We start from the raw sequence: 12,848 nt of genomic DNA, 5'->3' as shown, positions 1-12,848 counted from the left end.
CAGCCCCCCTTAGAGAGGGGGGGTGGAGTGTCTAACCACCATAGAAACATGTATTGCACCCTAAAACCTCCACATGCCAAATTTCGTTCCATTTGCGTGATTAATTCTCGAGTAATGCAGAAATTTGTGTTTCATTTGCATGGGTGGCCCCCCTCAGAGAGGGGGGAGGGGTCTCAAGCTATCACGAAAACCTTCCCCGGCCCCAAACACCCCTACATACCAATTTTCATGTCGATCGGTTCAGTAGTTTCCGAGTCCATAAGAATCAGACAGACAGACAGACAAAAATCCATTTTTATATATACAGATTAAAGCGTTTTATTTGAAAACTCAAATTTTCGGTATATATTTGACAGAATGTACATTATGATGGGAATTACATTAACAGTTAGAGTCATTTGTTAGGGAACTCCGATTTGTCCAATTTTTGAAATATGAAGAGGAAAGATACGATCGGCACAAAATATTCTTAATACTGCAAGTAATAAGAGATTATTATTAGTAAAATTGAATTTAAATATTGTTATTGTCGATAATTCTCATACACTTTTCTTCTCGGGTAGACAGAAACAGCACCGAAAATCGCAAAGACATCAACATCGGTTACGGTGACCGCGCCAGTACCAGGGACAACCCGGGTAGCCAACACGCCAACACGGAACTGGGAACAGATGTCTGTAGCGTACTGAAATCGGAAGCGAGCGAACCGCTGGCAGTGGTATGTTCGAAGGAAGAGATAAAACATAAAGTAGCTGCTATCGTTCCCGATGATCAGCAACAGTTTGACAAGGGCACTGCCGCAACGAAACATAGCAATAACAACAACAACAACGACAATGGCCTTCCTGTGCTGCGAGGAGTGCGAAAGGAAGCAACCATTGACGGTGCAACGGTAGCAACCGAAATCGAACAGGGAAACAGGAACGCGGGTAGCCGCGTTGAAGAGGATCATAAGGGTGGTAATGGTGATACGGCTGCTGTTGGTGTCTCTGCCGCTGCCGATGCAGGTACCATTACAAATTTAATGTCAGACGATGCTTTTAACGTGATGTCGTTTGTGAAGATTGCGCATTACGTGTGGGCGATTCCTTTAAAGGTAAATTTTGAATATTACATATTGTTTCCATGATAAAAATATGAGGTTTCTATCGAACATTTATGAATTTACTGTAATCAATAACATCATCAATTAAATTATCGAATTAATAACATAAACGAACAATGTATGAGCATTAAGCATATTTAAAGGATTCACAATTATAAAGTTACAGAATTAGCTGTCACGTAACCTTTTTCTCCGCCCAGACGGGAAGACTGTCATTCCCAACAACAAAGCAAATCTTCGTGCAGCTTTTCTGAATAAACATCTTTCGACTTTTGGGGCAGCGAGCTTTGGAGTGTTTTGGAAGCGAAATGTTAAACCATTTTGATAAGGGTTTTGTCTTGGTTGGCGCTCTACCGGGGTAGAAGTTGAACATTGTTTTTCAGTCGTGTATACCTTTTTGCGACTAAACATGAGCCACCGGAGTAAGGTTACTGTCTACTGAAAGTAGTTTGGTAAAATATTCTCCAAAGTGTCAAAAACTTTTTGCGGGAAAAATATTGCTGAAATTGGGTGCAGTTATTATTATCCGTCTTTCTTAGGTTTATGTTGATTTTAGTATACTAGGAAACTCTAATATGCATGGCAAGGGAAAACAGTTCTCTGTTTGGATTGGAATAATTGGAAGCGGAGCAACTATCTTTAGCGTCAAGGATACACTGTTATTCGTTTGAATCTTGAAGGCTCTCTCAGACAGAAAGCCCTAATAAAATTCAATACTCAACGAATATCAAGAGATGTTGTTTTGATAAACACTTAGGCTCCATTTTATTTTCCAGCTTTTAATGTTAGTAGCGACTCGTGGATGCATCTATCCAGGAGACAGAGTTGGTACGATAACATAATTCGCTTAACAGTGAGTCCGTTTCTGAGGAATTTCGGTATAGCTGGGCGTGGGGAATCAGAAAAAGCTCTAATGTGTTGCGAACAAGCATAATAATCATTAGAATAGCGAAATTAGCTTCCATCGTTATCATGTCCCGTCTTGGCACTATAAGGTGTAGCCAAGAGGTACATTATGTAAGGTTGACGTGATCATAAGAAATTTAGATTCAGCCCGGCATAGGGTCTTCTATATTACGAAAATCAGCGATTAACCATGAACCAACTTTTTCACAACGGAAACAAAGGTTACGGTTATGCTTTGGACTACACCATTTATTTCTTCCTTAGGGGTTACGTAAGGTCTATATGGATAAGTCGGCTATGATTGAGAAACTAGAGGTAAAGATTTACGAGATCCATGCCATAGTTACTACTTGCTTTGCTTGGGAATAATTATTCTTCAATTGTAGGATTCGTTTAGGTTTTGTAATAGGCCTAATACAGTCAACCCTCCTATAACGCGGTACTCTCAGAACGCGGTTTCCATATAACGCGGAGGTGAAATTTCGACAGTCCTGTAACGCGGTACTCTTATAGCGCGGTTTTCGTTCAACAACGTCCCATCAGTGTTTTTCGTGCACCCAATGCATGGGGAAAGGATGATCACAAGAGTTTGAATGAATTCTACACTGTCTCAATAATTTCAGTTGTATTCAGCTGCTACTAGTACTTCATTCGAAGATAAACGTTTTGCGTGTAGGAAAGATGTAGGGATCCATCTAGGAAGATATCTATTAAGTAGGGATCCATTTTTATCAGAGAAGAACACCCGAATGCAGTTTTGAAATTTTAACATTTGAATGGAAATTTTTAGTTTAGTTTTTGTTTTATTTTTTTATCATTTCCTTTTATGATCTCTTATTGGTCTCCATACTACGCGGTACGAATGATGTGATTTGTACTCATTCTGAGTTTCTTATAGCGCGGTTTCCATACAACACGGTAGATGGTTTCCATACAACGCGCAACGAATCAGCCTGGATTGTAAGTTAAATTCGAGTTTCTTATAGCGCGCTTTCCATATAATGCGGTACGCACTCACCGCGTTATAGGAGGGTTCACTGTATTGTGGAAAGCTTTTCCCGGACTTAGTTTGTAGACAACTTTTACACGATCTAGCAATATTTTTTTAAAGACGAATTGACAACGATAACACATGCAAAGGTCATATTATATGGGTTTCGCAAAAAACTGTAGTACAAACCATCCATACTATAAATTAATAAAAAAGTATAGTGTAAACATTATAATAATATGATATTTATTTTATTTTTTTTACACATTCTAAAGTTATCTTTAGGTACCTATTCTATCCAATTCCTTTTAAAAATCCTATTCAATTTGAACGAGGAAAGTGTCACCCATATCTGATATCTGACGGGGCGACGAAAGTGTGAAAGCAATTTAAATCTCTGATTTCGTTCATCCTTTCTGTAGAAGCGTATATAGCGTATATATCCTTTCTGTATAAGCGTATATAAGTTTTCTGTAGAAGTGAATTTCCATGAATTTGTCTCTAGGCAATGTTTGTGAAAAAATGGGTCCTCGTTTCCTACACCGGGGCCTTTCATCAGCCATTCCATGCCAAACCGATATAGTGGTTCACAGATTTTCGTCAAAAGTGGCAATTTTATTCTTTATCGCAAAATATTAGACCCGTATTTTTTTTTATTGTTTTAAAAGGGTGCCCATTTCGATTTTTTCTACTTTTTTCTGACTTTTTTCAAAAATTCATAACTTTCGAACTACTAAAGCGATTTAGATGATCTATCGTCAAATTGAAACCAATCAGCTAACCTTTTATTTAAACATGTTGAACTTGGAAAAGATATAGATATTTTTTTTTTATCCCTTTTGTTTATTTTAGGCTCATTGGCATTTTAGCTGTAACAGAGCCGAATTTTAATCGTGTACATGTCACATATTTATCATATCTATAATTAGCACATTACACAGTTGCCATTTTTCGGCGTTAGAGTATTCCCTTCTATACCATTGCAAATGGTACAAATTTACACAGTAGCCATTTAGGCGTAAGAGTTTTCTATCTGTTCTTCCATTATCCAGTTAGATCCGGAGACAGTCGTTGATCCATTGTTGAGTTATTTATAGAACAGCAGCCCGATGTTTCTTGCAGAGCAGAGTAGTTGTATGGATGAATCGATCTTATTTCGACCGTGGATCGATCTCCATCGCTGATGATTGTTGCGTGGACGTAGTTATTCTGTAACAACACAAAGATGGTCAATGGGGGCCCTGAGTTTTGAACTCACGATCGATCGCTTACTAAGCGAATGCGCAACCAATGTGGCTACGGAGACCCCCTAAGATATAGATATTGTTTTCGTATTTATTGATTGTAGTAATTTTTGACATAGGACTATGTCTTTGATTTCTATATAGGGGGGTCACTCTATGAAAAAGGTAACGTTTTATTAGGAGTTTTCAAACGCATTTTACTTAAAATGGTTATTGCGACATATGTTGTGTTATATATCATTAGATAGGAAATTTCCCCAGAATTATTTTTTTTTGCTTGAAACATGAACAGTGGATATAGTAAAAAAATTAACAATTTGACGCATGTTTTCTTTCGATTGCATTATCCACTCACTTTCTCCCCGATTTTTTTTGCCTAAATTCGGGCGTTAGCTCATAATGTGAGTTGATGCGTAAAATGAATTATTCTGCATTTACCGATAATAGGTATTAATTTTATATTAGGAAGGGAGGGTAAGCCCGCCTCTGAGGATAAGACCGGCACCCCCTGAGTTTTACTAGAAAACTCTGATTAACTACGTTTTTGAAAACTCTACATGTTAGTATTTATTATTTTAGACTTTTTCAATCACATCGAACCCACCGTGATCCGTCAATTGTCAAAATATAAATCAAAACAATCGCGAGTGCCGATGATATGTAGCCGGATGTAATTTTCCGTCAGTGAAGTTTAAGCTTTTATTGTTGAACGCGGTTTCAAATTCTTTTCCGTTGCTCTACAGTTTGTCCCCTGGATTGTTAGCAATCACTGGGATTCGAGTTGAGGTAAGTTAAAGCAATATGTTAATAGAAATAATCTTCATGAAAAATGTGTGCTGTCGGGGTAAGTCAGTCACCCTTTCAGTGGGGGATCTCGGCATGGTTTGCGTTTAGTTGAAGGTTTTTAAGATATATTTTCCATCAATTTCAGATGCCTCGCAGCTACCAAAGAAAAACGAATCGAGGGAGTTGGTCCCAGGAGAGCCTCACCCTTGCAAAAGAGGCTATTGTTAGTGGAGTTTCTATCAAACGTGCTTTCACGACTTTTGAACTACTGATGTAAATTTAATGTTGTATTTAAGCTGTTCGATAAAATTAAATGAACTTCATCATTGAATGAAAAATAATGGCTGTATGGTCTTAACGAAAATAATAAACTAATTACAACTAAACATAATTTAATCAGTTTTATTGCCATCATAATCACAAAAACCCGAAAAAAATTACCTACAGTCATGAACTCATTCTTCTCTGTGATTTCAAGTCGAATCCTAGTGTGATTAAAAGCGTCGTATGACGGATATTGATTCAAGTAAGAAGAAAAACTGACCATCGATAAGTGTTCAATGTGGTCCTAGATTTCATTAACTTGTAATTGAATTGTGGTGTGGTTTGGTGATTTCTTCTCCATATTCCATGTTCATCCGAACTTGTTCCGACCATATCTCCGGAATCGGTTGAGCGATTCGAACCATACTCGACAGCGACATTTAGAATTAGAATACCTTCTATTTGCCGACTGTCACTTTCAAACTGGTTCATCTGTTGCCAAGTATATATATTGAGAAATTGAGATGACGGTCTTACCCCATAGGGTACCGGTGTTACCCCCATGGGGTGCCGGTTTCACCCGCACTGGTTGATGAGCTTCATTTTTATGGCAGTTTTTTAAATTGACTATTACTTGAGAAAATTACCATTTAAATGTACTGATATTCCTTATATCTCATGGCAAATAAACTAGACAATGATTCTGTGGAGGAAACATATCAATATGTGCTCGCAGATCTCACAAAACAATACTTTTCCTTAGGGGGTCGGGCATACCCCCCATTCCCCTATATTGTACGTTGTCCAATTAATTTGTGCTCAATTCATGTTTTTATCGTGTAGGTCTCACTACTAACAATTTGTGTAATTATGGTCCAGGATGTCATAATATCGAGTATGTTGTTTGGTTATGTGAAAATGCAATAAATGAATATAAATGGCTGCTGATTCAGAAGATCAAAAGGGTATACCCACGTAAATCAGATTATGCTAGCTTGAGTAGTCGATCTTACAGGGCTATAAAGTTATTTCAAACAATGTTCCGGACAACGTGGTAACGGAGGAGATAATACTATTTTTATCTATAATATATTTTTGTAGTCATAGATTGATTTGACTCAGGCTTATATATATGTAGGTCTTAATTTTTTAGACTTGTTTTTAAAAATGATACATGATGACTCTTTGTCTTCTTCTGCATGATTGAATAAACAGAAGAAAAGGGTAGCAATGGCTTTAATGATATTTTTGTGTACATTTTTGGACAGAATGCGGTACCGAATTCTACCACGTTATGTCGTCTAACCCGTTGAAAGAGTACAAGTACATACAGGAAACGGTTTTTCCAGGGCAACCATTTGAGGTATCAAAAGAGAAAAAAATACAGATTTTGAATAATGAAAAACTCAATTTAAATGCAATTACTACACACAATCACAGTTCTATGTCAAGATTCCGTCCGCGCCCCTAGGCTCAGACCCATCAACTTTTATTGTTTTCATGGCTTTGGACTAGAGGGTGCAATATTTTTTTATATTTTATCTTGAAAGCTGAGAATTTTTTACATAACATATCTCGATATCAAAGTTTTTTTTCGTTTTTGAGTTATGATTTTTCAAAGTAGACCGATGGTTCGAAAAAACAATTTCCCCCCTTTTTTTCGCCCTTTTTTAAAGATGATCGACATATCAAATTGAAGCTCATGAGTTAATTTATTTGATACTTTTTGCCTAAGAATTTGGATTTTCGTTTTTGTAATTATTGATTGAGTTATTTCTTCATAATTTTCTCGGTGAAAGATAGAAGGCGCTATATTTTTTATATTTTTTTCTGGAAAGCTGAGTTTTTTTTACATAATATATCCGAAAATCAGAGATGTGTTTTTTTTCGAGTTATTATTTTGCAAATTTAACATGTTTTAAGTTTTCGTTCAATATTCGTTCAATGTGACTAGACTAGACCTATAAAACTAGAATCCAATCTTCCCGCAAGTGTGATATTTTTTGAAAGAAGGTTAGCTTATTGGTTTCGATTTAATATGTCGATCATCTAAATCGGTTCAGTAGTTCAAATGTTATGAGTTTGTGCAATAAGTAATTTTGGATAAAAGGGGAAAAAATGAATAGGAACCGGTTAAATTAAAAAAAAAAACATATTTCAAAAACAAAAAAAAGCATCTCTGATATCGAGATATGTTTAAAAAAAATCTCAGCTTTCAAGTAAAAATTTAAAAAAATATAGCGCCCTCTATCTCAAAGCCATGAAAACAATAAAAAACGACTACAAACAATGATTACGAAAATAAAATCCATTGCTTTTGCAAGTTCAATATATTTGAATAAAAGGCTAGCTCATTGGCTTTTATTCGATATAGGGTTAGTGTACCAATTATGGAGGAGATATGTCACCAACTTTCAGAAATTTGCGAATAAATACTCTATTTTAGTTCAAAAGTACACAAAAGCATACTTTTTCTAGCAGTTTGGATTCTGTTTTTGAAGATTCTCATTGATATATCGATGATTAATTGACTAAATTGTATAAAAAACAATTGTGAAAATGCCACTTACATGTACCCATTATGGTAATAGTGTTCCCGGAGTTTCGTAATAAGTGTACCTATTATGGTAATAGTCTTTGTCACATGGAAAAAGTGATAATGGGATTCAAATAATACTTCAATAACATTATGGAAATAAAACTATGCATCTCAATCTTATTCCTAGAATGCAATACTATGTCGTCGATTCTTCACTCGATAATAATGGTGGGAACGGAGCTCGAAGTCGAAATTTTAAAGTGATTTTAGAAACGCTGTAACTTTGTGAAAACCAACATGCACAATTTACCGAAAAACATTTTTTTACAATATTTATAACATGGACACGTAACACAACACAATATAACATATTACAACGACACTATTGTTCCATTGGTTCTCTCGACTTATTATTTATACCATTCTTTAAGTCTAAGGATCAGGAGTCAGAAACAAGGTTGACGAGGAAATATTTTATTCTTGAGCTAAATAATTGTTCTGCACCACACCTATTTGCATTGAAGATTTACTAGCCAAGATACTAGCTTTCAATGTTTTGACGTAGGACTACGTCTTTCATTTCTATACCGGGGTGTAAAAGCAACGTTTTGAAAACGAAAGCGTTACGCCGGAGACCGAGATTTTGAGCGTGAATAGCTCCTGAACAATTGTACGAAATGGTATGATAAACACTTCATTCAAAAGATAAAATGTCTACGCGCTATATACTTGTTAATTTTGATCCAAAAACATGTTTCAATAGCCTTAAAATTTCTTTCGAAACAGGCTATTGAAATCACCAATCGGTATAAAAGCGAGCGCCGCTCGGAAATCCACTCAGTTGTGATTGCGCAACGATTGAGGTACGATCGCTGGAATGGATGGATGTTTCCCTAACACAGACTTCAAAACCATGGAGCCTGAGGATATCGCCATTACAAAATAGATGCAAGCTGCAGGTACTTTTGTACTCGCTTGCATTTCTGCATATCGGAATGTTTCCCTAACATAGATTTAAAAACCATGGAGCCTGGGGAAATCGGCATTGCCAAATAGATGAAAGCGGTGGGTACTTTTGCACTCGCTTGCATTTCTGCAAATCGGAATGTTTCCCTTACACAGATTTCAAAACATGAAGCCTGGGGAAATCGGCATTGCAAAATGGATGCAAGTTGCGGGTACATTTGTACTCGCTTGCATTATTGCAAACCGGAATGTTTTTCCCAATACAGATTCCGAAACCAAGAAGTTGGGAAAATCGGCATTGCAGATACATGGAAGTCGGCAGTACTTTTACACCTCCATGCATTTTTACACTCCGGAATTCATTTGCTAACATGGTATACAAAAGCGGGTACAAATGCAACGCTTTGGCTCGGTTATTCAAGACTGCATTGGTAGATATCCCTTCATGTCGCCAGCTCACTGAATTTCTACTTATACCGTTCCATGATTAGGCAAAATGTTGATAACTTTTTGCTGCGATAAATACTACCATAATGCATGAATTGACCTAAATAGGGTTTTGTTTGCAATTGAATTCGTAAATTGTTTCATTGATTCACTAGTTTAATCAATACATACAAAAGATAGCTCTGCGCAGCGGCAATATCGTACCCAATGAGGAACATCCGAGGTGCGATTATTGCTAATTGAAGAAACACAAATGATTACTAAGCCAACGGCAGTCCTACATCATCCTTGCGGTTATAGCATAGGATTTGAGCATGATTGTCAAATCTGGTTTTTCCCGATATATTAGTTTTATATTTTGAATCTTTCCCTGGTTTTATCAATCTATTATCAGAAAAAAATTATCCTCACAATGGTACGCATTTCAGTTATCTAATAATACAAAGGGTTCAGGTTGAAGTTTTATTTTGGCATCTGACGAACTTCCGGCGCGAACTGTTTTTGGAACCATTCACTAAATTGTTGCCATCCGAGCACTAGGAGATCCCAGATACACTGATAGTGTCGTATCGAGGTTTCTTCGATGTTCCAATAATAATCATTTTTAGAAATTAGTGTAGACACAATCAATATGTCGTCTTCTTTCCTTTCCATTTTGCTCTTCAAGGCTAAGAGATAATTGAGAAATGAACAGGGGCTTAGAAATTTTTCGAAAACTGAGCACGTAGTTTTAACATAAAAAATGTAAATCATAAATGTCTTAGAAACGTGTGAAGAAATAGAATTACGACGCATAATGGCATTGCGTGTTATCAATTCTGCACTGTTTGCTATAATTTATTGATTTTTATATAAGTGATAAGTATAAGTGATCCAAATGACTGGATAATATTAAAAATCGAATTTGAAAGTCCATCATTTACACAACATTAATAATTTAATTAATAAAAAAATGAAACGATATATATATGTTTCATAAAACTGAAAAATATAGTACGCAACGTCGTTTTTTACTCTTTTTTTGCTCTACCCACAAAATATACAAGTTTTTGGATACTAGTTAATTATAAATGGCTCATCAGAGATGAATATAAAAATAACTTCTAATTAAATACAGCTGCAAATGTTGCATTCGGGTAAATTATATATTTGGGTAAATGTTTATTAACATTCGAGACATTGCAGACATTGCTTTGGGGTAAATGTGACACAATCTTGAAAAACAAACCTAATTCGTCGCATATATATCTATCTATCTATCTATATATATAAAAATGGAGTGATGTCTGTCTGTCTGTCTGATTCTTATAGACTCGGAAACTACTGAACCGATCGACATGAAAATTGGTATGTAGGGGTTTTTGGGGCCGGGGAAGGTTTTCGTGATATTTTGAGACCCCTCCCCCTCTCTAAGGGGGGGGCTGCCATACAAATGAAACACAAATTTCTGCATTACTCGGAAATTAACCAAGCAAACGAAACCAAAGTTGGCATGTGAAAGTTTTAGGGTGCAATAAATGTTTCTATGATGGTTAGACAGTCCTTCCCCCACTCAAAGGGGGGGGCTGCCATACAAATGAAACACAAATTTCTGCATTACTCGAGAATTAATCAAGCAAATGAAACCAAATTTGGCCTGTGGAGGTTTTAGGATGCAATAAATGTTTCTATGGTGATAAGATACTCCTTCCCCTTTCTTAGAGGGGGCTGCCATACAAATGAAACACAATTTTTTGCATTACTCGGAAATTAATCAATCAAACGAAATCAAAGTTGGCATGTGAAAGTTTTAGGGTGCAATAAATGTTTCTATGATGGTTAGACAGTCCTTCCCCACTCAAAGGGGGGGCTGCCATACAAATGAAACACAAATTTCTGCATTACTCGAGAATTAATCAAGCAAATGAAACCAAATTTGGCATGTGGAGGTTTTAGGATGCAATAAATGTTTCTATGGTGTTAAGATACTCCTTCCCCCTCTCTTAGAGGGGGCTGCCGTACAAATGAAACACCAATTTTTGCATTACCCGAGAATTAATCAAGCAAATTAAACCAAATTAGGCATATGGAAACTTTAGGGTGCAATGAATGTTTCTATGGTGGTTAGATACCCCTCCCCCCTCTCTTAGGGGTGGCTGCCATACAAATAAAACACAAATTTCTGCATTACTCGAGAATTAATCAAGTAAATGGGCGGGACGAAGTTTGCCGGGTTGGCTAGTATGTATATATATACCTGGTTAACGGTCAAGTATATTTCAAATTGCCGAATTCCGATTCTGTTGTTAAAACATGAAATTTTAAAAATCGATATATTTTTTTTCAATGCCAAATGACTTAAAATGCGTAAAACGTCGAGATCTGGTGTCACCTCAAAAAAAAATTTGGACCTTGAGAGACTTTCTGGCCTGAGTGAAAATGAAGGCATGAAAAAAAAATTATCGAATCTCAATTCGCAAGAGCTAAAAAAAAATGTATCATCGGCTACCTTGAAATGGAACCTTAACAATTGACGAAATATAATATTCCACTACTGCCTAGTCCACGGGGCAAACATACATTCAGTAAAAATAATTTTACTTCAAGCTTCGAATAAATCCCCCTTATTCCACGCGGCGAGTGACGTGAGATAGCACGTCACTCATAGCTTCATAGTGGAAGGTACATTACTTTTCAACTTTTATTTGATACCCGAGTCGATAGCATATGAGGACACGACTTCAAATCTCACCTAGTGGCAAACTATAGTCACGCCATTCGTCTACAGTGCAGTGACTTGAGCCATCTCACCTCATTCGCCGCGCGGTTTAAAGGGGAATGCATTGCACAAATTAACCTCATTTGTATTCTACGGGTAAACACTGGAGCAACATTTTATCTTATATATTGAAGATATCTCCGATTGCAAAATAGTTTCAAAATAAATTAACAAAACACAATAATAATTAATTGATTTTACATGGCCGCAATAAATCAACCAGATACCATCAATTTCACCTTTCCACACTGATTCGATAGGAATTTCGTATTTAAAGATCATCACAAAGCCATAGCCAGTAGTAGAGTTGTCTTGGTATATTTTCTCCCTCGTTACAGATCGGTGTGGTAATGTATCTGCTCTATCAGCTGCTGGGTGTCAGCGCCGTAATAGGATCGGTCGTTTGTATCGTGACGATGACGCCCTTGCAGTTTCTCATTGGGAAGATGATGTCGGAAAACTCGAAGAAGGCGTCGGTAAGATAAATTACTGTTCCGTGAGAAGATAAACTTTGCCCACCGTTAACACACTGAGCGTTGAGAGTTTGCATTGGGAAGGGTTGAATAGTTTCTACTGACTGGATTGATTTAGCTTTCGTAAGCTTTATTACTCCATCGGAAATATTTAATCAACTGTTCGACGTCGGATTTCTCTATTCTCTTCCAGCGAAAATGAATTAGTAGTTTCTGGTTGTTCGATTGGAGTATGATGTAATTTGCACATTCGATATTCCAAGTTGTCTGAGCAATTTATAATATTCTCCCGTTTCACGTTGCTTCCGATTTTCGTTTTCAGTCCTATCCAACACGACACACTTTTCCTGGAACGACGGCACCGATTCA

General features: G+C 36.6%; 1 protein-coding gene and 1 pseudogene across 19 annotated transcripts in view; both read left to right on the top strand.

Moving 5' to 3' along the window:
- Positions 1–12,848, top strand: part of LOC129775329 (ATP-binding cassette sub-family C member Sur) — a 185,822-nt gene that overhangs the window by 79,677 nt on the left and 93,297 nt on the right. For all 19 annotated transcript variants that reach the window (XM_055779971.1, XM_055779965.1, XM_055779969.1 and 16 more), the window contains 2 exons: positions 564–1,096; positions 12,345–12,482. In XM_055779971.1, coding sequence (XP_055635946.1) covers positions 564–1,096; positions 12,345–12,482 — 671 coding nt within the window. The remainder of the gene's footprint in view (positions 1–563; positions 1,097–12,344; positions 12,483–12,848) is intronic.
- LOC129780868 (U4 spliceosomal RNA) lies at positions 9,427–9,495 on the top strand (annotated as a pseudogene).

This window comes from Toxorhynchites rutilus, chromosome 3 (assembly GCF_029784135.1).
Source record: "Toxorhynchites rutilus septentrionalis strain SRP chromosome 3, ASM2978413v1, whole genome shotgun sequence".
Lineage (NCBI taxonomy): Eukaryota > Metazoa > Arthropoda > Insecta > Diptera > Culicidae > Toxorhynchites > Toxorhynchites rutilus.
Note: the sequence above shows the minus strand (reverse complement) of the source record. Positions and strands in the feature narration are given on the sequence as shown.